The sequence below is a fragment of the Rhea pennata genome, chromosome 22, assembly GCF_028389875.1.
Source record: "Rhea pennata isolate bPtePen1 chromosome 22, bPtePen1.pri, whole genome shotgun sequence".
NCBI lineage: Eukaryota > Metazoa > Chordata > Aves > Rheiformes > Rheidae > Rhea > Rhea pennata.
In genome coordinates, this window is record NC_084684.1 from 7,512,826 (window position 1) to 7,533,221 (window position 20,396).

Below are 20,396 nucleotides of genomic sequence, written 5' to 3' on the forward strand. Positions count from 1 at the left end.
TACTAGGGATATATTTTTGTTCTTGCTTTTCTTTGGGATTTCCAAGCGAAGCAGAAGTAAAACATTTAAGTATCTAATCTGGATAACTCTTCCAAAATGGTCAGTAATTGGATAGTTTTTTTTTCTCTCACAAACTGCAAAACCACAAAGGAAATAAAAAGCTATTTTCAAAACATATCTATTTATCTGAGATACTTCAAAAGCCATGTGTGACACAGAAGGAGGAACTAGGAACCTCAATGGATTTATCATCTGGGGAAGATTTTGCAACATTCACCGTTTAGAGATTGTATTAGTTAAGCCTCACAACAACCCACTGAATATAATTTTTATTATCGCACGCATTCCAAAACTAGGGGGTCTCTAGCATGGAGTGGGTAAGTGAATTGCTCAGGGCCAGAGAAGGCTAGATAGCATTCAGCCTGCTCAGGGGCAAGCTTTGTGTCGGTTCCTCTTGGAGAAGAAACCTCGAGTACTGACACGCCGAGCGTGCCAGGTGTGCAACCCCTACCACAGCGCAGCCAGGCAAAGTGTTATCACGGCCTTCTACTGCTATCTATCTTCCCCACACGGCTGGCCGCACGTGGGGCAGGTAAGCTGCTGTGCAATCTCTCCTGGGAACGCTGATACTGCCTTTACTGGAGTGCGGTTTTGGCAAGGTGCCTCTGCCGTGACCTCACCTGCTCCCAGGCTTGTAGTCCGCTGAGTCTGTGGCAGAAAGGCAGGAGGTCTGCGGGTCTGTGTTAGAAGAGCAGTGCCCACCCATGTAATCGCTAAACAGCACAAGAAAAAAGGTTCAGCACGTCTCAAGTACATAACAACGAGACGTGGAAATGGGGTGTGCGCGGAATGTTTCCTCCAGGACTTGATTGTTTGGGTCCTGGAAAAATATGAAGCAGCATTTTATCCCATATAATTCATTCCTTCAAGAAGCTAAGTAGAATTTACTTTCTTGGAGCAAAGAAGGAGGTAGCGGTTTTCATTCTCTTTTTCTTTGAGCTAAATGTCACAATAGTGAGTTAAGCAAAATTTCCACCAAGACCAAAGAAGTAAGGTGACTCAGACCAGCGTGACTGGTCCCTTAGAGCCACCTCTGTAATCCCCTTGCGGACTGAGTGGAAAAATGAGAAGTTCACGTGGAAAATCCTGCTCTAGAGATCCCAGGTTGAATCATCAGTGGGAGACACGTGCGCACCCTGCTCGCAGCAGCGCACGCTGTCGCCTAGCTCGGCAGAGGGGCAGCAGCTGGCCGCCCCAGCACAGGCGGTGACAGTCATTCTGGGCTCTCACCTCCATCTGTCACAAACATCTCTTCAGAACCACTGCACAAATCCCCGAAAGCACCAGACCGGCCTAGTGTGACACAAGAGAGGCAAGTGCAGCCCGAAGCACCTGTGCTTTACACACATCCGTTCTTATACAGTTTTATCATAGAAAGTTAATTTCTTCTCTCCCAAAATAAAAGTCCTAGATGCAGGAATGCTATAATGCAGAACTTCCTGAGAAGCAGGCTTAATGTCGTTGTTCTGTACTGTGGGTTATTGCAGGGAAGGCATCAGGCACTTTAAGAAGCTTTGTTAGACTTAATCTGGAGTGTGTGTTCATGTGAGTCACACTGGAAGGTGAAATTATGGCTCTTCTTACAGCGGCTTACTAGTGAACTAATCTGGAGAACAGAAACTATCCTAGCAAAGTTGTTAGTGGATTCTGCTGATTGAGGGGACGGCACATTTCTTCTTCATGCACTTGATTAATGAACTCAAGAGATAAGTTTACTACTCAGGAGTTTCTGTTTCAGAGAATCTCCCCAAGAGAGCTGCAGAGAGCGAAAGATTGGTTTCAGAGGGGCTCAAAGATAATCCACAAGCTTTGGGGAAAACATGTGAAATGGTGTCACAAAAACTTTCCCACAACTAGACATAAAAGACTCAAAGCTCGACAGCTGCTGCCCTGTACAAAAGAAGGGAGCCTATTCAAGGCAGTACAATGGGAATGGAAAAGCAGATCCTGGAAGAGGTCATTTAAGCCTTACCTGGTCTTAGGAACAAATGAATTGGAGAAAGAGTGAGAGAGAAATATATGCATGCGTATGTGTATTCACATTACAATACATGCATGCACACATAAAAACATATATATTAATATGAAGACAAGTAGTGTTTATTTAATACCCTTTCTATGTCAGTAAAGGTTCCCCAAACACTTGACAATAGTTTATCTAATAATTACTCTTCCTGTTTTGCATCTTATAGACAGAGATGCCCTGTTGTATGCTATCGGCAGAGATAACAAAGTTCACAGAGAGAAGTGAGTTGAACTGATTAGGTTGCACAACGCATCTGGAATAAATCTGGGAGCAGAACCCATGGTTCTGAATGTGTGGTTCATGCTGCAGACTGCTCACTCCATGCTTTTTGTAGTATAACAAGGGCAGCATTGCTGTCTCCATGCAGTTCTAAACTGCAAGGACAGAGGATGCAGAAAATACTGCAGCCATTGCCTTCTCTGATGATTTTGTGTGAGTTGGTTTAGAGCGCAGAAAAGAAAGCAGTGCTTGCACGGGCAGAAGGCAGGATATGTGTAGGCAGATCTGGCTCAAGTTTTCCCACATGAATCTCTGGGTATGTGCTAATGTGCTACAAATCGTAACACCATTAGCGCTTCCAGCTGCAAGCAGAGACTCTTCATCTCAATACAGATAACGGTCTAGCGGACGATAGCGATGACTCAGGAATTCTACTGCTAACAGTCTCACAGGCTAAATGAATTTGTTCTGCACGTTAGTTTTCCAGTGTGCACAGATGAAACAAAAGTAATCAGAGTAAACTGAGTTGGGTGGGGGACAGAGGGAGTGAGAAAGCAGCATGTGAGACTGAGCCGATGTTCCCAAAACGTGCTGAGATCTTTCCCCTCTAAGACTTATCTTGCATTTATTTAAAAAAAGAACCATAAAGTACTTGAGACATGTTTTGCGAGTGGCCTAAAGATGTGCATAAGATCTCATGGGCAGAGAACAAAGATCAGAACGGAAGGCATTTTGAATATCCGGGGTGTGTGTTTAAAATTAAACGTATGGTATCTTTGTAGTGATCCGAACTGGAAGCTGTTTCCTGCCTCACTCGGGCAAAGCTGGTGTCAGAGTCACCTGAGGGAGAACAGCTGGCTCCACGTTACTGTGACAGCAGGGCAAGTGAGCTCATACAAATTCTGGTCTTTATTTCAGAAACCTAGAAACTGCTTGGGCGTGCGCACGTGCATCTGTGCACGCATAAGCGTGCGCCTCTGCGGGTCCTCAGAGAGGAAGGCGTCCCCCCGCAGCAAAGCTGCACAGAGTGGTCTCTTTCCCGCCATCAGCCCCCGACCTCTCCCTTCCCAAACACGTGTGAAGCGAATGCGATTGATCGGTGGCGTTAGCCAGCAGCCTTTTCTCGCCGAGGGCCGGCTCTTTCCCAGCCTCTGACGCGTGATTCTCGTCCCGGTCTTTCCCCGAACACGCACTCCCCACCTGCTCGTCTGGGAGAAGGTCATTATCCCGGGCTATTCACCGGCAACGGGGCGTGCAAGAGGAGACGCTTCTTCTATTGTGTCCCCCAGCTCTCCCCATTGGCTGCGGAGCGTGGGAAACGCAGCCAAGCCGGAGACCCACCGGCGCTCCGGGAGCTCTCACAGCATAAAAGTGGGGCAGAGCCGGCTTCCCGCAACACGCGTCTCCTGGACTTCCACACTTCTGAGGTCTTCCTTCCTCGCTCAGGACAAATGGCTCCCAGCACTGTTTTCATGGCGCCTGACACTCTGCTGACAGCAAAAGAGAAGAATAAAGTAAGTACAGGCACAGCAAGGCAGCATGGAGCCAAACTCTCAGCTGTGGTCACAGCACTTTACATCAGCTGAGAAACCAGCCCATATCATCTAGGAATAGTGATGTGCAACTAGTAGTCTCATGAAATGGAAGAGAAAAGATCCTTCTAATAATAAGTCTCTTTTCCTTTGCTTTTTGTAGCTCAGGAAGCCGGTGGTGGAAAAAATGCGCCGTGACCGGATTAACAGCAGCATCGAGCAGCTGAAACTGCTCCTGGAGAAGGAGTTCCAGAGACACCAGCCCAACTCCAAGCTGGAGAAAGCCGACATCCTAGAGATGACTGTTAGCTACCTGAAACAGCAGAGTCAGCTGCAGATGAAGAGTGAGTATTGAATTTTGTTGGTCTCTGTAGCTTACTGTAAATTCATGACAGTTAACGAAAGTCTAGCCAGGAACAATTGCTCTAAACTATTCTTTCCCCTTCCTCTTTTCTTCCCCTTTCTAGCTGCAGGATGCTTCCGTAAAAGCTCTCAGTTTGACTTCAGAGAGGGCTACTCTAGATGTCTGCAAGAAGCTTTCCATTTCCTCTCTCTCCATAAAGTCCAAACAGAAACACAGACCAAACTTTTAAGCCACTTCCAGAAGAGCCAGTCAGCTGCTCCAGAGTTTACCTTTTCTTCTGGCAATCACAGCACCCCGAAGCAAGGATCTCCAAAAGACGTCAGTGCTCTCTGGAGGCCCTGGTAGTCAGAGAAGTCCTTACTTAATGGACATTTGCCTTGTAGAGTCCAGAGGAAGGATCTGACTGCATCTGATAGTCCAGCTCTGATCCTCTCTTCCGTAGGGAATATTATTTTCCCATGTATTTTATTAATGTGTGGAAAGAATGGAATACTTTTGACTTTTATGCAATCCTTTGGCAAAAGTTCAGGCATTCTGTTGAGTGGTATTAATGCTGTGTAGACACTGGTGATAACAGAGCACAGCATGTCGCCCAGTCAGAGGGCAAATGTCTTCATAATGAAGGAGGTATTTTTGTAGATGTTGCAGTTGTGACAGACAGGAATTGCTGTAGGAGAGATTTCTCTAGTACTGCTTGTAAGGGCCATCAGCTTTGCTCTGCCTTGAGTAGGAACACTTGTTTGCTCAGTCACTCTAGAGAACACCCCTTGCTTCATGCACACTTGGTTAAACACTGTTTTCCCCACTTGCTTACAACTTATAAATAATCAAAGATCATTTTTGTTTTGTTATGGTTTTTCCTTAATGACCTTTTCATAGTCTTAGTATACAAAGTGTGATGGATGAACAGAGGCTAGGAACTGCATGGAATATTTCTACAGTTTTGCTGCTTTTTTCATTTTAGAAAAAAAAAAAGTGTTACTGCTTTATGTTAAAGAAAGGATAGTAGATAAAAGGCTTGATTGGTTGATGTTATACATTTTGGGTATAAGCTATGCTTTTTCTAGCGTTTTCGTATTAATAATGACTTTTGTCTGTATTGAGTGGTTTAATTCACTGTGGATGGTGTTTCTCCCATTACTGGGACAGCCCTATGGCTTGTATGCATACTGTGTATGTGTCTCGGTGTTCGTAGAGAGCAATAAAAATGCATTTGTGTGCAACTTCTGCCTGGGTCCTTTCCATCTGAAGGATGTGCAGTCACCTGAACCTCTGAAAAAGACTAATATGTTATCACCAAAGAAGCAGGTTTTCTGTAAAGTGAAAGGAGCTCTTATCTGCTGTATGTATTCTCACAACAGCCATCACAGGAGTCCCTTAAACCTTTACCTATGGAGTAAGCAAGAGCTACTCTCACACAGATTCTATCAGCTGAATCAAATGGAGAGCTTCATTAGCCATTGCCCCTCCTTTCATAAAAAAAAGCCATAACAAATCTTCTTACTTGAATAGTTAAGCCTTAACCCTGGCCATCTGGTCTTGCTGCCAGTAGCAGGTGGAATTAGAGCCATCCTTCCGCGTGATTTTTCTTTTCACCTGCTGCTGAGAGGAAGCAGACTAGATCTCTGCCATGCTCTGACTCCTGTAATGCCCGCTGGCAGCTCAGAAGGGCAAGCCAGCTTCCCCGCGGGTTCCCGGGCAGAGCCGTGCCGCGGCTCCGCTCGCTGTGGCACGCAGCGGCGATGGCGTGGCCGTGGAGCTCCTGCCCCCGTGGATGGGAAAGTGCCACTCTGGAGAGGACGTGACTGCACGGTTGCTGCAGTTGTGCCTGTCCAAACTACAGTTACTTGAGAATCCTTGCCGGAGCTTGGGCAGCTGCTTCTGAAGCAGCTCGCAGTCGTGTCCTCTGCATGTCTGTTGCAGTGTGGCTCTGGCAAGCTCGGCCTCAGCACCGCCCGCAACCTCTCTCTGCTCCCGCACACAGACACAGGTGGAAAATAGATGTGAGGCAGCAGGTCCGCACCCAGCTTTGTGCAGTAGTAGTTTCACTCTCTACCAAAGGTAGCTAATTTAAAACTACTTTGGGTATCAACATAGAAGCAGAAGATATACCCAGACCAGCAAAATACACTTTGTATATCTACCCGGCCTGAGATGACAAAGGAAACTTGTAGTAAAGCGAGAAACCTGCCTAGCTTAGGCTCTCATCCTTCCTCAGCACTTTTTGTCATTCGCTTGCTTCCCCAGGTAGCAATGTAGCTGTGCAGGCAACACTAATGCACTGTTCTGGGCCCTCTGACGGGTCGGGACCCTGACTCTAATCAGGGATGGGAGCTGATCTCGCCCCTCGTTATACAGTGCAGTGCGGTGGAAAAAGGACTTGTGGTGCTTCTTCTTTCCAGGTAGTAATTTCTGAATTGTTAAATGTTAGGTGCTTAACATTAAAAAAAAAAAAAAAAAAAAAAAAAAAGTTTCTGTTAAGTGTTAATGTGAGGATGTCTTTAGAAATGTCAGGATCTTGGTTCGCTGGAATAGCCAAGACACTCATCTTCGTTGCATGCCTTAAATGAACAGCTCTCCTTCTTTCGTGCAGTGGGCGGGGACTTATGAAACAGCAGTATCCCATCAGAGAGAGGAAAAAAAGTCTATACACTACCACAGTAGGAAACATCCGCATTCTGCCTCCAGATCAGGGAAGTTATTTACAGCTCAGTGCAGAGCTTACTCTCTCTGGGCACTGCAGCTTACTGCTCTCTGGGCTCTCTATTACTCTGAAGTTCTTCACAGTATCTTGTAAAATGATACCCTAATTTAATTTTGGGATTTGAGATGTTACTGTAATGTAAATAGGAACAGTAACAATGACACAATGTTGTTGTTATCATCTCGAAAGTGAATTGGCTTGCAGTACCGAGATCTTGCTATATAAACTTCTGTATCACACAAAACTGTGCTCAGCCTATGAAATTAAGATATTCTTACAGCAAAATATTCATATGATATATAAAAATTTTAGTATTGCAGTAGGAATACAATCTTATGAAGCTAAAGCACTTGCAGAGTTTGTAAATGATATTTTAACTTTTTTTTATATCCACCAGGGGTCACAATTACTGTAAAAACATTTCCCCTTGGGCCAGCAGCACTCAACTGCAAAAGCAATAAAGAAATCGACTCAAGCAAAGTTTTTAGGGTTTTACAGATGTATGTTTCATGAAACTTTTCTTTTTTAAATGTTCAGATGTCAGTGAATGCTGGAGTCTTTATAAACTGTCTTACACCCCTCAGTTTCTATGTGTGACGTTGCAGTTGTTTGTACAGCAAACAGATAAATAGGACATTTGATAAGGCATGAAAATGATGTATCAAGTGTTTATTTTTTTTCTAGCAGTACCAGAATAGAATTCTTTAAAAATTCACCTGTGTAATCTTGTATAGAGTTCTTTGCCTAAGCTATTTTCTATCATATCTCATGCTAGAACCTGAGCTATCGTATAGTAATTTAATTTAAGCAACTACTTGATGTTGTGAAACTTGGGACTTTACAGATCTGTTTCTTGCATCTGCACTTAAAGGTTTTGCTCATAAGATGCCCCCACAACTCAACATTTTCACATTTAAGGTCTTTTCAAAAAGGCACCATTGATTAATACTGATGTTTGTATCATAGCAATTTTATTGATGCTCGTGTTCAAGTTAGAGCTTTAGAAATAATCAAAGTTGGAAAGAACAGTTTTCTGTCTGTTGCCTTTAACATCCCTTAAATTGGAGCCATTTCATTTCACTCTATACGCTAGGGAAGATTTTCTTTTTGCTAGCCACACTTTTGCAGGTGGCTTATGCAGGTCTGTCACAACATCAGAAAAGAAACAAAGCACTGGAAAAAAACAAATGGGGAATGACATCTGAAAGACGTGTAGGATGGCCACAGACCAAAATGATATTGAAAATGCATTTCGAATGCCCTCCCCTACACACATTTTACTTTTTTTTTTTTTTTAAAGGGGCAGAACTTTACTGAGTCTTTTTGGATGGAGGTTCAGCATTACTCATACCACCTTTGTAGTTGGTGCATCCTGTTTTGGAAGATGAGTGTTTGCACAGTCTTCCATGCTAGTCTATATTCTCCAAATACAGATACGCTGCCTGTAAGCTGCTTGCATTACAGCACAGATGCAGAAGTCTGTAGTTCTTTCTTGAAGCAGCTAAGGTCTTCTGCAAAGACTTCCGGCCCAGTTCTTAGGCATCTGGATGCAAAGCTGACTATACAACCGTGCGATAGTAATTGAACCAGTTTCCATCTTCCAGCCAGAAAAAAAGCTAAGTATGGGTCACTAGCCTGCATACTGAGATATCTGTATCATAGACAGTTGCCCAGATCTTCCAGCGCTCTTAATGTGAAAGCAATCTTGGAAATATTCTGTAACTTCTGTCTGAAAGTATATGCGAGTATATTACGTGATCCAGGATTAGCTGGACCTTGAATTGCAGTGGATTCAGGACTCCTGACCTGGGACCAGAGCTTTGGACTGGAAGCAGTGAGAAGGTTCAAATGGCTACAGATGGGACAGTGGCGCTGGCCTCTGTCAGCTCAGCAACTAAGCAGTAACAGTTGGAGAAGCCTCACTATAAATGATAAAGGTGCTTGCAATTCTGTTCATTTTTAGTTCCCACCTGCAAAGGAAAACTTGAACTCTCCTAAAAGCATCAGAGCTGGGCAGACAAAATACAATCTACACTAGAAACAAAATCGGATGTCGTTTGCCCTTCCCTACCAGTACCAAGGCCCCATGGAACAGACTTCCCTCTTGGTCTCGACCTAATCTCTTCTTATCCCCTGCCCAAATAGTTCTAGGGCTACTTTCCCCACCACACACACACACCTCTTTCTCCTCTAACAATGAAATTGGATTCTAGCCTTGACTTGGGCTCTGCCTTCCATGTTGCAGAATGCCATTGCCGTAAGGAAGTTCCTTGGCAAGGACATGCATGAAGAACTTCCCAAACACCCCACCAGAATTTCCAGTTACTGGGCTGGGGTTGCCTTACCTCAGGTATCAGATGTTCTTGTCACACGGCTGGGTCACAGGACCTACTGACTCCAGCGTCATGTGAACTACACAGTGCAGTTCAAAACGGAAATTACTCAATATTTCAGTTTGTTATCTGAGGAAATCATGCACGAGTGTTGGCAAGTAGGAGTTAACCTTACTTAACTTATGCTAATGTCTTATAACAGCCATGTGGAACTACGCAGTGTTCCTGGGGCAAGGAGGAAGCAGCAAACTGCAGTAACTCCTTGCAGGAGTTGTTGATTGGGATGCTCACTGCAAAAGTACAAGAGCAGGGGAGCCACAAGCACTTTGGAACAGACTGCCTGGTCTCTGCCGCATGCTGCAGCATGCCTCTTCAGCCCTCTGACGCGTCTAACAAAGTCATGCTGTCTGTCTCGGTCTCATGCTGTCTGCCTGGGGAAACAGAAATGCACGATGCTATGCTGGTGCTGCTACCGAAACAGGAACAAGAACACAACAAAAAAGCTGAGTCTGATCAGCAATTTAAATGAAACCTGAGAGAGAGCTTGAGGTCTCAGGAGTATTATGTTCCCATAAATTTGGGGAAAACAGGTCCCAAATTTAGAGAGGAAGATTTCAAGGTGCCATTTTCCTGAGGGAAAGCCTGAAACTTGAAGTCACCTGTATTTTTATGTACTAAAGAATTTGGAGAGGAGAGGAAATATTAAAGTCTTTCCACTACAACAAAAGCTTTGATGAGAGCTCGTACCTAATTAGGCACAAAATAATTCAAGCATGAGATATAAAGCCATGGGAAACTTGCCCTCAGAAATTCCACTTACAGAATTTTTAAGTTGCACCATATTTGATCACAATAGGAAATGTACCTATTTTCATCCTCAAACAGAGGCTGCATTGAGTTTATTCATATTTTCCTAGGAGAGAGAGTTGCACAGCTGTTGAATTTTAGACCAAAAAAGCAAATAGACCGGTAAAATTATAGGCAGTTAAAAATAACCTGAAAGCAGGAGAAGACTGCTGCTATGTTAACTTCCAGCCACCCCGTGTCTTCTACCAATCACATCAGCTATAGTACCAGACTGGCGGTTCTTAATCTTCTGATCAGTGATCAAGGACACATCAGAAGCTAAATACAGCAGCTCTGTGTTGCCCTCCGGTGCATATTTCCCTAACTGTGCTTGTGTTTCCTTACAGAAGTTGGCTATGAGGATGGAGGTAAGGCACAGTCATGGTATGTAACTTCGAAGCGTTTCTTTGACTTTGATTCTGTTGCAATTAACTGTGTGGAGCTGAAAAACATCTCCCCTTCCTCTGAGGTATACACTAAAGGCTTTGACCAAAGACACAAAAGGCCTAACAGCTTTAGTGTTTACCTTTTGCTTCTGGAAAGCATGCTGGTTTTTTTTTTTTTTTTTTTTTTTTTTTTTTTTTTTTTGAATACTTTTTTTCTGTTTTGTGCATTAAAACCACAGAAAGAGTAAGTTAAATCTTACTGAGTATTTTGCTAATACGAAGTATTTCCTTTGAGACGTAAGTGTAGCAGGCATGTTCAAGTTCTAGGTTTTATACTTGCATTTGTTACAGGTCCAAGGTCATGTTAGGTGTTGTTCATAGGTGAGGTAGCTGTTGCCCTATAAGGCATAACATCTAAATGCACGGAGAAGGTAAAACGAAGGAAGAAAATGTGCATTATTTCTGTTTTATGGGGTGGAGGGGGGGAGAATTAAGGAACAGAGATTATTTAATTTGTCCAAGGTCACATACAAGATCTAAAATCATAAAAATGTAGGTCTCCTCAATCTCATTTCCATTTCTCCTCTTCAATTAAAGCAAGCTCCCTTCAGAATCTGGCTGGCTTCTCCTGTTTAGGACCAGGGTCATGGAAAAGATGAATGTGAACAGCCAAGCTGGCACTGTTTCTTGCCAACAACACTGCCAAGAGCAAAATCCTTCAGCCTCCTCAATTCCCTAGAGTGTCACTTTACTTGAGGTCTTTATGGTGCAGCAGATGTTGTCTGGAATTTCAAGAACCGTGTTCTCTTCTGGTCTCTTGGTTATGACTTTGTCCCTCACCACTTCCTGTTTGCACAAACTATGGCAAATATATAGGTGACTTCTAGGTTTTGTGGTGTCTTGTTATCTCTGGCTGGGGTTTTCAATGCTTGAGGGCTCCACCCACACTTCACAGATATTCACTTGGCTGGTGCATCGCTGGTTAGGCAAAGAGCAAATGAATCCCAGTTGCAAATGGCCAGCACAAACCTTTGTGAGTCTATGTTTAGCTCTTCACGAAAATGGCCACCTCTGCTCTCTAGGCCTTGTCTCAGAATTGGCTACTGAATTGGACCTTGATAGTGCTCTTAGAATTACCACTGAAGTATTTTTATTTCATTACTTTAAACCCATCAATTTCAAGTGGACTTTCCACGTCGCATCAGAGGAAAGGATGTGCCTTTTGAATAAAAACAGACAGATCAAGAAGTGGTTGGCGGACGTGTCCTTCCACCAGCTCGATGAGTGTAGAATTTAAGGTGATGGCTTTCCATTTTTCAGAGCACTGCAGCGCACTGATGGCCCAGCCCTGCCGGCCTCACTGGCCATGTACTCAAGCATATTCTGAACAGGGTTAACTTTCCATTAAGGCAGAGGTACCTTGCCCTGCATGGTACTGCACTGGGCCATGGTGGGGATAAACAGAGCCCGAGCCACTTTCACTGAGTTGCTTCCACTACGGAGTTTTGCAAGACTTAGAGGGATGCTCCACAGCTTCCCAAGAGCTCTGGGATACCTTGGAACATTATGTGTATACGTGGCATGTCCAAAAGTGAATCCTTGAAGAAAGATCCTGGGGTGTGCACTTGTATGAAGGGAGGAATAGCTGCATGAACAAGGAAAGTAAGGACTTTGCCTGCCTCAGAGTCCTAAAAGGCTCTTTTTTTCTTTTTATTTACACCCTACAAATCAGTAGTAAATCATGTGATGACAATAACTACTGTCCTCCAGCACTTAACGCAGCATTTCTCTACATTAACAGCCTGAGGGGACTCTAACACTGAAAACTGTGTTGCAATACCAGCAAATTTCAACTGCGAACCCGTGCCCGGGCAAGGCTAAGCGAGCTCAGCCTCCCCCATCCGCCGAGCAGCAGCCTTCATTCGTCAGCGAAGCACAATCCGCAGCATCCAGTGAAACCTGAAGAAGTGGAAAAGCAGTGATGTGTAGGAAACCAAAGAAGCTGCAGTACAGTAAAATCAACTTGTGTCAAGAAAACACCTGTGATGGCTTTACAGCAGAGAAAAGTAACTCTGTCCCTCAGCTACCATATCCAGAAACCCCCAAGCTCTGTCATTATGTAAAAAAGGTTGACGTTAATGTTTTCAGAACTGTACTTCTCCATTTCTTAAGTCTAAAGCAGACCGCTTTCCTTCTGCTTATTTTCTCCATCCCAAATAGCAAGATAAATTAGCATAATCATCTGAAAATCAGGGGAAAAGTTGAGCAAGCAACATATATGGCCTCCATCAACACTAGGAAAAAATCTTCCCTCAGAGCACCTATGTACACGTCCTGAGCATTTGCCTACTGAAAAACCAAAATGGCAGCAACAGGATTTTGGCACACAAGCTCCTAAGGGAATCAGTCAAAAAACTGGGAACGGTAGTAGTGAACAGCCTATCCCTAGAAATGTGGAAAAAAAGCCTGAACTCTGGTCAAAGTGGAAGAACTATTTTTTCCCTAAATGTTGTGCTGTCCTTAACTCTAGATTAAGGAAACCTTAACGATGGAAAAAGTCCTTTGTTAACCATTTCCCCTGGGACTCTGGCCATCACGTGCAGACCTATACTAGGTTGTTAGCAGTGAAAACTTGAGAGAACATTTATGTGTTCACATGCCAGAAGGTACCTGGCATCCAAAATAGTTTCACCTAAAAATAACTGACATGGAGCCTTACTCAGCTCTCCCTCCTTTTCATCAAACGTCAGTATTTCTCATCCCATACGCATGGCTTGTATTTGTACTGCAGGCTGTAAGTTAGTGAAGAAAACCGCCAGCACCACAAGATGCTAGGCAGCTCGAGGTCTTTGAGAGAAGTTTTAAGAATATGTGCTTTCTCTTTAAACAGCCTGCTCAGCCCATCCTTTTCAAACCAGCTGGCAAGCAAACAGCGAAGTGAGGGACCGGACTGCCTGGAGTCGAACGAGGCTCGTGCTTCGTGTACGGTACCGCCGGCCAGCCGCGCTGAGCGCTCCGAGCGCGTGCCGGAGCCGCCAGCTGCTGCACCGCCGCAGCCAGCCTCGACTCCCCGCACCGCCCCCGCCTCGTCTGGTCCGGGGGAAGTCACCCCACCCCGCGACAGCGTGGCAGGCAACGGTCCTCGGTCCTCAAGCTGGCCGGCGGCGCTGCTGCTGCTCCGTGAAACAACCTGCGGAAGCCAGGCCTGGCCCTAACGCTGTACGAGACCCTCCGACCTGCGCTTCGCTTCCCGCGTGCTTGCTCTCCTGCAGCTGCACGGGAGCCATGGGACGGAAAAGAGCCAGACTTCTTCCACTGGCACTGCTGGCTGCTGCCAGTCTGAACTGACCGGGGACCTCTCGTGCAGCTGCTCGGAGAAGTCTAGACAAGACTGAAAACACATGAACAGCACAAGAAGGAACTTGACCAACTGTAACGGCAGACTTCTTCATTTTGCTCTTAGGCTAAATAATTTATCCCTTACCCATCTGCAACTTCTTTTTCTCAATAGCCGATTATTTTCCAGTCAGTGTGGCACAGGTTTGTGAACATGTTTTCACAAACGGAGGAAAGCACCGCCTCCTATCTCACCTCGCCTCTTTGCGGTAAGTTTGGAGCTTTTGAACCCGACGGTTTCACTGCCACAGTCTTTGCGGCATCTTCCTTGTTCTGCAGCCCGAGAAAGCGGTGCTGCGGGAATCGGGAAGCGCACCGCGGCTCGCAGCGCTCCGGCCCCGCGCAGCGGCCCCTGCCCTGCGGAGCGTCTCCTGCCCCGGCCTCTGCCCCCGCCCCTGCCCCGCGCAGCGGCCCCTGCCCTGCGGAGCGGCCCCCGCCCCGCGGAGCGTCTCCTGCCCCCGCCCCTGCCCCGCGCAGCGTCTCCTGCCCCCGCCCCAGCCCCTGCCCCGCGGAGCGGCCCCCGCCCCGCGCAGCGTCTCCTGCCCCGGCCCCTGCCCCGCGGAGCGTCTCCTGCCCCGCGCAGCGGCCCCCGCCTCGCCGAGCGGCCCCCGCCCCGCGGAGCGTCTCCTGCCCGGCCTCCGTGCTGCAGAGGCCGGGCAAGCCGCGGGCGCGGCGGCCCGGGCGCCTCGGCTGCGCGCCGCGGGGCGGAGGCACCCGCCGCCCGCCCCGCCGCTCTCTCCCTTTCGCTTTCGCTTCCGCCGCCTGGGCCGAGGGGCCGCGGCTCTGCGCGGGGCGGCGGCTCTGCGCGGGGCGGCGGAGCTGCGGCCGGCGGAGCTCATCGCATGAGTGGTGAATCGGGGCCGCGGGAGGGAAGAGCCTCTGCTCGCCCCGGCTTGGCCCCGTGTTCTCTGAGCAGGGCGCCGAAGCGCGGACTCCGAGTGTGTGCTCCCGGGATGCAAGGGCTGGCTGGAGATGGAGGCACGGCTGGCTGAAGGACGGGGGGTTGAGGGGAGTCTGCTAGGAGCCCTGGCAGGGGTGGTGGCCAGGGCGGGGTGTTTCAGCTAAAAGCCTCGTATTGCTGGCCAGTGCCATGTGTTACCAAGAATCCCCTTGCTCAAGATGGCAGTGGTTTTGATAGGTGAGCATTTTGTTGGCAACCTGCGAAGTGGAAATTCCTTCTTGACTTGCCTAAAGATTTTTGTGATTTTCCTCGTAACGCAACTGGATCACGTGCATGGTCTGGATTGTGGGCTAGGAGAATATGCCATAGGTGCTGAGTGCTGCCCGATGTGCGCTGCTGGTATGTAAATATGGCTTCTTTGTTTAAAGTTGTATCCTGTGACTTTAAACTGTTGATTCACCGCATCTGCTTCTCAGGCAGGCACCCTGATCCCTGCTGTGCGTCATTGGGTTGGTCTGCTTTCTTTACTGTAGCTGTCTATGCCTGTTGCACCCTGACGATACCTTGCAGCTCACATCTGTGAGCATCAGCCCAGCCTGCATTCAAGCCTGCATTCAAGCTTCTCTTGAAATAGCGCTTTCATTTTGGGTCTTAGTTTTTGTTTTAGGATTATCTTTGCAACTGCATCTGCTGTTAGGATGTTTCTGAGGTCCTTGTGTTTTACCTAGTGGCATGATTAAATGCTGGTGTCAGTCCCTGGCCGTGTAGTCTTCGCTAACAGAGTCACTTCTTTGGTCGTTTTGTTTTTTAGGACTTCGGGTTTTCAAGCATTGTACCGCAAATTCCAGCACAACATGCATACCTTGTGCTGAGGATACATACACAGATCACCCAAATGGTCTAGAACACTGCAGGAAATGTAAACTGTGTGATAAAGGTAAGGATGATGATAAAGGACCAGTTGAGTTTGAAGGGGGGTTTTGTGCCTTTCTTGGGTATGTTTTAACCTTTCCGTTTCTCCCCCCAGTCTCTTGATGATTTAGTTAAAGTATAGAGAGGCTCTTGTCACTGTGTAGACTGTGTAATTATTTACATGGGGACTGAAGGCAAAACTGACATAGAGCTGAAGCTGACACCATTGGAGGAATGGTCTGTAGCCTACTTCATAAAATTTGAAGGCTGCTTTAGATTGCAGCATGCTGTTTAAAGAGCTGTCTTGGAGTCCTGAGTCCTGAGATAAGGTGGGCTCCTCCTTCCTGAGCAGCTAATCTAGAAACTGCTGAATTGGGAGTATTTTGCTTTTGCCGTGTAAGTCGCTTAGCGCAGATGTGAATGTGACACGATGCTGTGGCTCCCTTTGGAATGCGGCTCCCTTCATACATCCAAAAAAAAAAAAAAAAAGAAAAAAAAAAAAAAAAAAAAGGAGTTACCTTCACTAATTCTATTAGTTCTGGTACTCTCCACCAGTACATTGATGTGAGGTTGAATGTACATTTTTGTTCTTGTAGCTGTTAAATTTACTTATGTTAATACTGTGGTTGTACACGTGAATTTCTTTTAGGAGCCAATCTGATGCCAGAAACAGTATGTACCTCTACGAAGAACACAGTATGTGGCTGTCCCCCAGGATATTTCTGCAGTTACTTGGGGACTGAAGACTGTGAATTTTGCCAGCGCTACACTGTCTGCTTTCCTGGCACTATGGTGAAAGAAAGGGGTAAGCCAACATAGCACCTGTAATGACCAAAAGAAAAACCTTCCTCTTCCAGCGTGAGTTTGGAACTTGATTATGAGGAAGCTGGCTGTCAGTTCATCCAGAAAAAAGTACTGAAGAGTCAACGAGAATGGGTAGGGCCAGCACACACTAGGGATGATCTCTACTACGCAGCGTACCGACTGTAACTGTCTTTCAGAGGAAGAGTGCACAGCTGAAAGCTTGCAGAATCCTTTTACGTCCTAGATGCTGAGGTAGCTGATGTGGCCAAGAATCCATTTTTCCATATGTAAAGGTGGAAGTATGTGAGATTTTATCTATAGTGAAGAGTTTGCAGTAATTTATAGAGACCATGCTGAGCTGAAGCTCCTTTTGGTCATCTGTGTAGGTGTAAATCCTGTTGTCTTCTCCCTCATAGGCACAAAGACCACTGACACTGTATGTGAAGCTTGTCCCCCTGGAACCTTCTCAGCAGCCAACATGTCATATAACTGTACACCATGGCCTGGGTAAGCAGCTGTTACGCTTTGTGGGACTGTTCTCATGAACTGTTGAGCCTGCGTAGTGCTTTTTTTGAAGCAGCGGTTGCCTGTTTCAGTAAGGCGCTGAGTATGGAATGCTGTTCGTATGTCTCTGCCCCCCTTTCTTGGGAATAACTTAACTTCGCTCTTGCTTACAAACTCATTAACATGACAGATTTAGCTTTCAGGCCCTCGTCCCAAATGATCACCCCACAGGAGAGCTCCTGTGGGGCTGATTTGGACCCAGGAGGAACAGTGCACTCCTCCGGGTACCTGGGTTTCAGTAGATGTGTCCCGTAGAACAGATGAGAGTTTGCTTCCAAGGAGAACCAAATTGCATTTACGTGTATTAAAGCGAAGAGGTACAAGTCAGCTCCTTCTTTGTTTAGCCACCAAGTCACAGAGCTTTTGTGAATGCCCCCGGATAGGGGGGTGTGATGAAAATAGTGTGAAGTTTGCTGACATGTTCCAATGAGAATGTTTCTTTCCTCATATCAGGCTTAAGGAGAACGGCCTCGTACAGGAAAAGGAAGGGACGCCTTCTTCAGATACAGTTTGTTCAAATTGCCACCCTGTTACTGTTATTGTTTGTGCTGTTGCTGGAATCACACTAGTTGTTGTTGCATCTGGCCTTATGTATATCTGGCAAAGGAGGAAGAGGAAAAATTACATGCCACGTAAGTAAGAATAGCGTATGTCTAAAGAGGTAGTTTTGCAATAGTTACTATTCTGAAGAGTAGTCTTTGTGTCATTAGAAGATACTGAGCTCTAATCTTAACAGCCAATTAGAGATGATCTATAGGGAAATTGCACCATTTCTGTGTGCCACAGTTAACCAGTTGTACTGATGCCTCCCTTAGAGGTTGTGCCCTTGCGGGCTCTCCACTGAACCACTTGTACATATATCTAAGGACAAGCTAACATGATCAGAAAATGCATTAGTATAAAATTCATTTTACTGCATTTTGACGAGACTGTTACCTTTTCTTTGCAGCGGTGCAGGAATCAGAGGTGAGTAACTTCTTTTCTTCATATGTTGAAATCTGAAATAGGTTTAGATTTAGGTGTTTAGTGTTTGCATGTGCTATGTGTTTTGTGGGCTCAGCGTATACTGGAGGAGCTTGCGGAGAAGGGGAATGTCTGTGAGTTCCAGAATCCTCATGGCAGTGCAGTATAAGCTCATTTTATGTGATTCTCGTTAGGGCACTTGGGATCTAGTCCTAGTGCTGTCATTATCTCATGACATTGTCTAAGAATGGTTGTCCGAAGCAATTTAGGAGATGGACTCCTAGTGAAAAATAGGAGTGTGTCTTACACAACTGTGCTTATTTATCTCTCCATTCCATGACATTGTGTATCCTCTAAAAGTTCCTAAAAGCTATTTGCAAAATCTGAGATTTGTGTAAAAGATGGGGTCGTGTTTTGAAGGAAAAATATTGAATGGACTGTATAGTTTGCACTTCTGATCTGAGAGAGGACCAATAATAACTCTTGGTCTTAAGGAAGTAGCAAATGAGAACTCAAGCTATTAGTAGTGAAAATTGCAGGCATTTGCCTAATAGAAGCTGACTCTTCATACTCTGTTTTCCTCTGTCATATTTTAAAGAGTGGACAGCAGGGTCAGGCACTGATAAGGACCATGAAGGATGGGGATCAAACAGTTGTTCCTGCAGAGGAGACTGGTGCCAATTCTGAAGAAGCCAATACCTGAATAGCCATTTTTGTCTGAACTGTTGTAGTCAATGGAGATGGCAAAGAAAAATTTTCCCAAACGTTCACTAGGAAGAAGACAGCTTATTGACTTGGAAATAAAAAGGAGGCTCTCCAGAGGAGCTCAGGAAATAGCCAGCTCTAATGGTATCTTCTAAAGCGTCAGAGCTGAGTGATCAAGGACACAGCACTGGTCAATACCGTCAGAAGTTTTAAGCTCCTTCCTTTTCACCCTCACTTTATCAAATAGTGATCTGTGTGGTGCTTCAGGCATTTCTTGATTAATATACCTGGAGTTTCTTTCTTTCTTTCTTAACAGCTTGGACAGTAATTACTTGGTATGCAGGAAATTATTCCAAAATGTCTCTGTGGAAAAAGATTATATATATATTTTTTGTTTTAAAGACACTATATAACATCTACATAACACATTTCCCAAATTAATTTTGTACATATTTTACCTTTTAAAAAGTGAAGATTGATGGGAAAAGGAATCCGGTACTGAAAGAAACAGGTAGCTTTTAATCACGCTTCATGAATGAAATGTACACACTCACTGTCTTTTGCTAGTCACCTCTGCTTGAATCTGTGCCATGTGTTAAAGCAAAAAAAAGTTAAGGTCTCACATGAACATGATGTCTAGAAATAAAGTTCTTAACAATGAAGTCGCATTGTCCTTGTAAAGGAACCTTCCCATTAGCTGAACAAGTGAAACACTGAGTTTCTTGGTTAGTGGCATTCTATTAGGGAAAAGTGTTAGAGAACAACATGATGCAAGTGGATTTCTGAGGAAGGTTTTGGTGAAGACGATAATGCTTTATTTATCAGCTCAGCCTGAGGTGAAGACCTGTATACGGAAAGAGATGTGGAAGAGATGCAAAGGGTCGTGGAGAAGACAGATGGTGGATGCCGTGGGAGGCCTGGAGGAAGACCTGGGGCTGATGCTGTGAGCAGTAGGGGAAGAGATACTGAGGTGTAGTATGAAAGCATCAGAGTGACACAGCGAGAAGCTTGTGCTGCCTGGAGTGCAAAAGGAACTCTGGGCAGAACTACAGAGAGCCTGACGTGGGAAACGTCTCCCTAGTTTCATTTTGACTGGCTCTAAGGAAGTGTAGCAGATCATAAGGGAGAGAGGAGAACAGCTTGCAGTAATGGAGAGAGTTTGCCTGTGTTTCTACTGCACTGAAGCAATCTCTCTGAATTCACATTCACCCATGCCATGGATCTAGAAGCCACTGCTCTTCAATCAGCTAACTCGCACACCACTTTCCCATATAACTACGAGGAATGGAGGAGAATGGGAAATGGTAGTCTTTTTACTTAGGGAAAATATGTGATAGAAAACTGCTTTTTTTTTCCTTATCTTTGCTAGTTCTTTCAGCAGAATTAGTTCTGTATCTTTTCATAAAATAATGAGTTTTCAGTAGTGCATTCAACATTGCAGTTTCTAAGAATGCCGGTAGGTGGCTATACAAAAGTATAGCAATATTATAAATCAAGCTGCAAGCAACAGACAGTTAAAAGTTTTAGAGAATGCTTTAAAATTCCTTTAAAATTTTTGCTCAGTATGTGCAGATCTGTCCAATGAAGAAATTCAAATTCTAAGAACGAAAATGTTCTCCTGTTTTTTTTTTGGGGGGGGGGGGTTTAAGACTTTTTTTAAGGCCCAATAGAAGTCATGTTT

At 45.4% G+C, this 20,396-nt stretch overlaps 2 protein-coding genes across 3 annotated transcripts; both read left to right on the forward strand.

The window, feature by feature from the left end:
• Positions 1–3,706: 3,706 nt before the first annotated feature.
• Positions 3,707–5,322, forward strand: LOC134150016 (transcription factor HES-5-like). The gene is made up of 3 exons (XM_062593476.1): positions 3,707–3,819; positions 4,001–4,181; positions 4,305–5,322. Exons 1-3 carry the CDS (start codon positions 3,757–3,759, stop codon positions 4,544–4,546), a joined length of 486 nt encoding a protein of 161 aa, XP_062449460.1. The 5' UTR covers positions 3,707–3,756; the 3' UTR covers positions 4,547–5,322.
• A 9,310-nt stretch (positions 5,323–14,632) lies between these two features.
• Positions 14,633–19,377, forward strand: TNFRSF14 (TNF receptor superfamily member 14). Of its 2 annotated transcripts, none has more exons than XM_062593379.1 (7): positions 14,633–15,166; positions 15,579–15,704; positions 16,329–16,484; positions 16,900–16,990; positions 17,501–17,679; positions 17,997–18,013; positions 18,609–19,377. In XM_062593379.1, exons 1-7 carry the CDS (start codon positions 14,986–14,988, stop codon positions 18,711–18,713), a joined length of 855 nt encoding a protein of 284 aa, XP_062449363.1. In that variant the 5' UTR covers positions 14,633–14,985; the 3' UTR covers positions 18,714–19,377. The 2 variants fall into 2 exon arrangements, with proteins under 2 accessions (XP_062449363.1, XP_062449364.1); XM_062593380.1 differs by having other exon boundaries at positions 14,633–15,004.
• Positions 19,378–20,396: the final 1,019 nt, after the last annotated feature.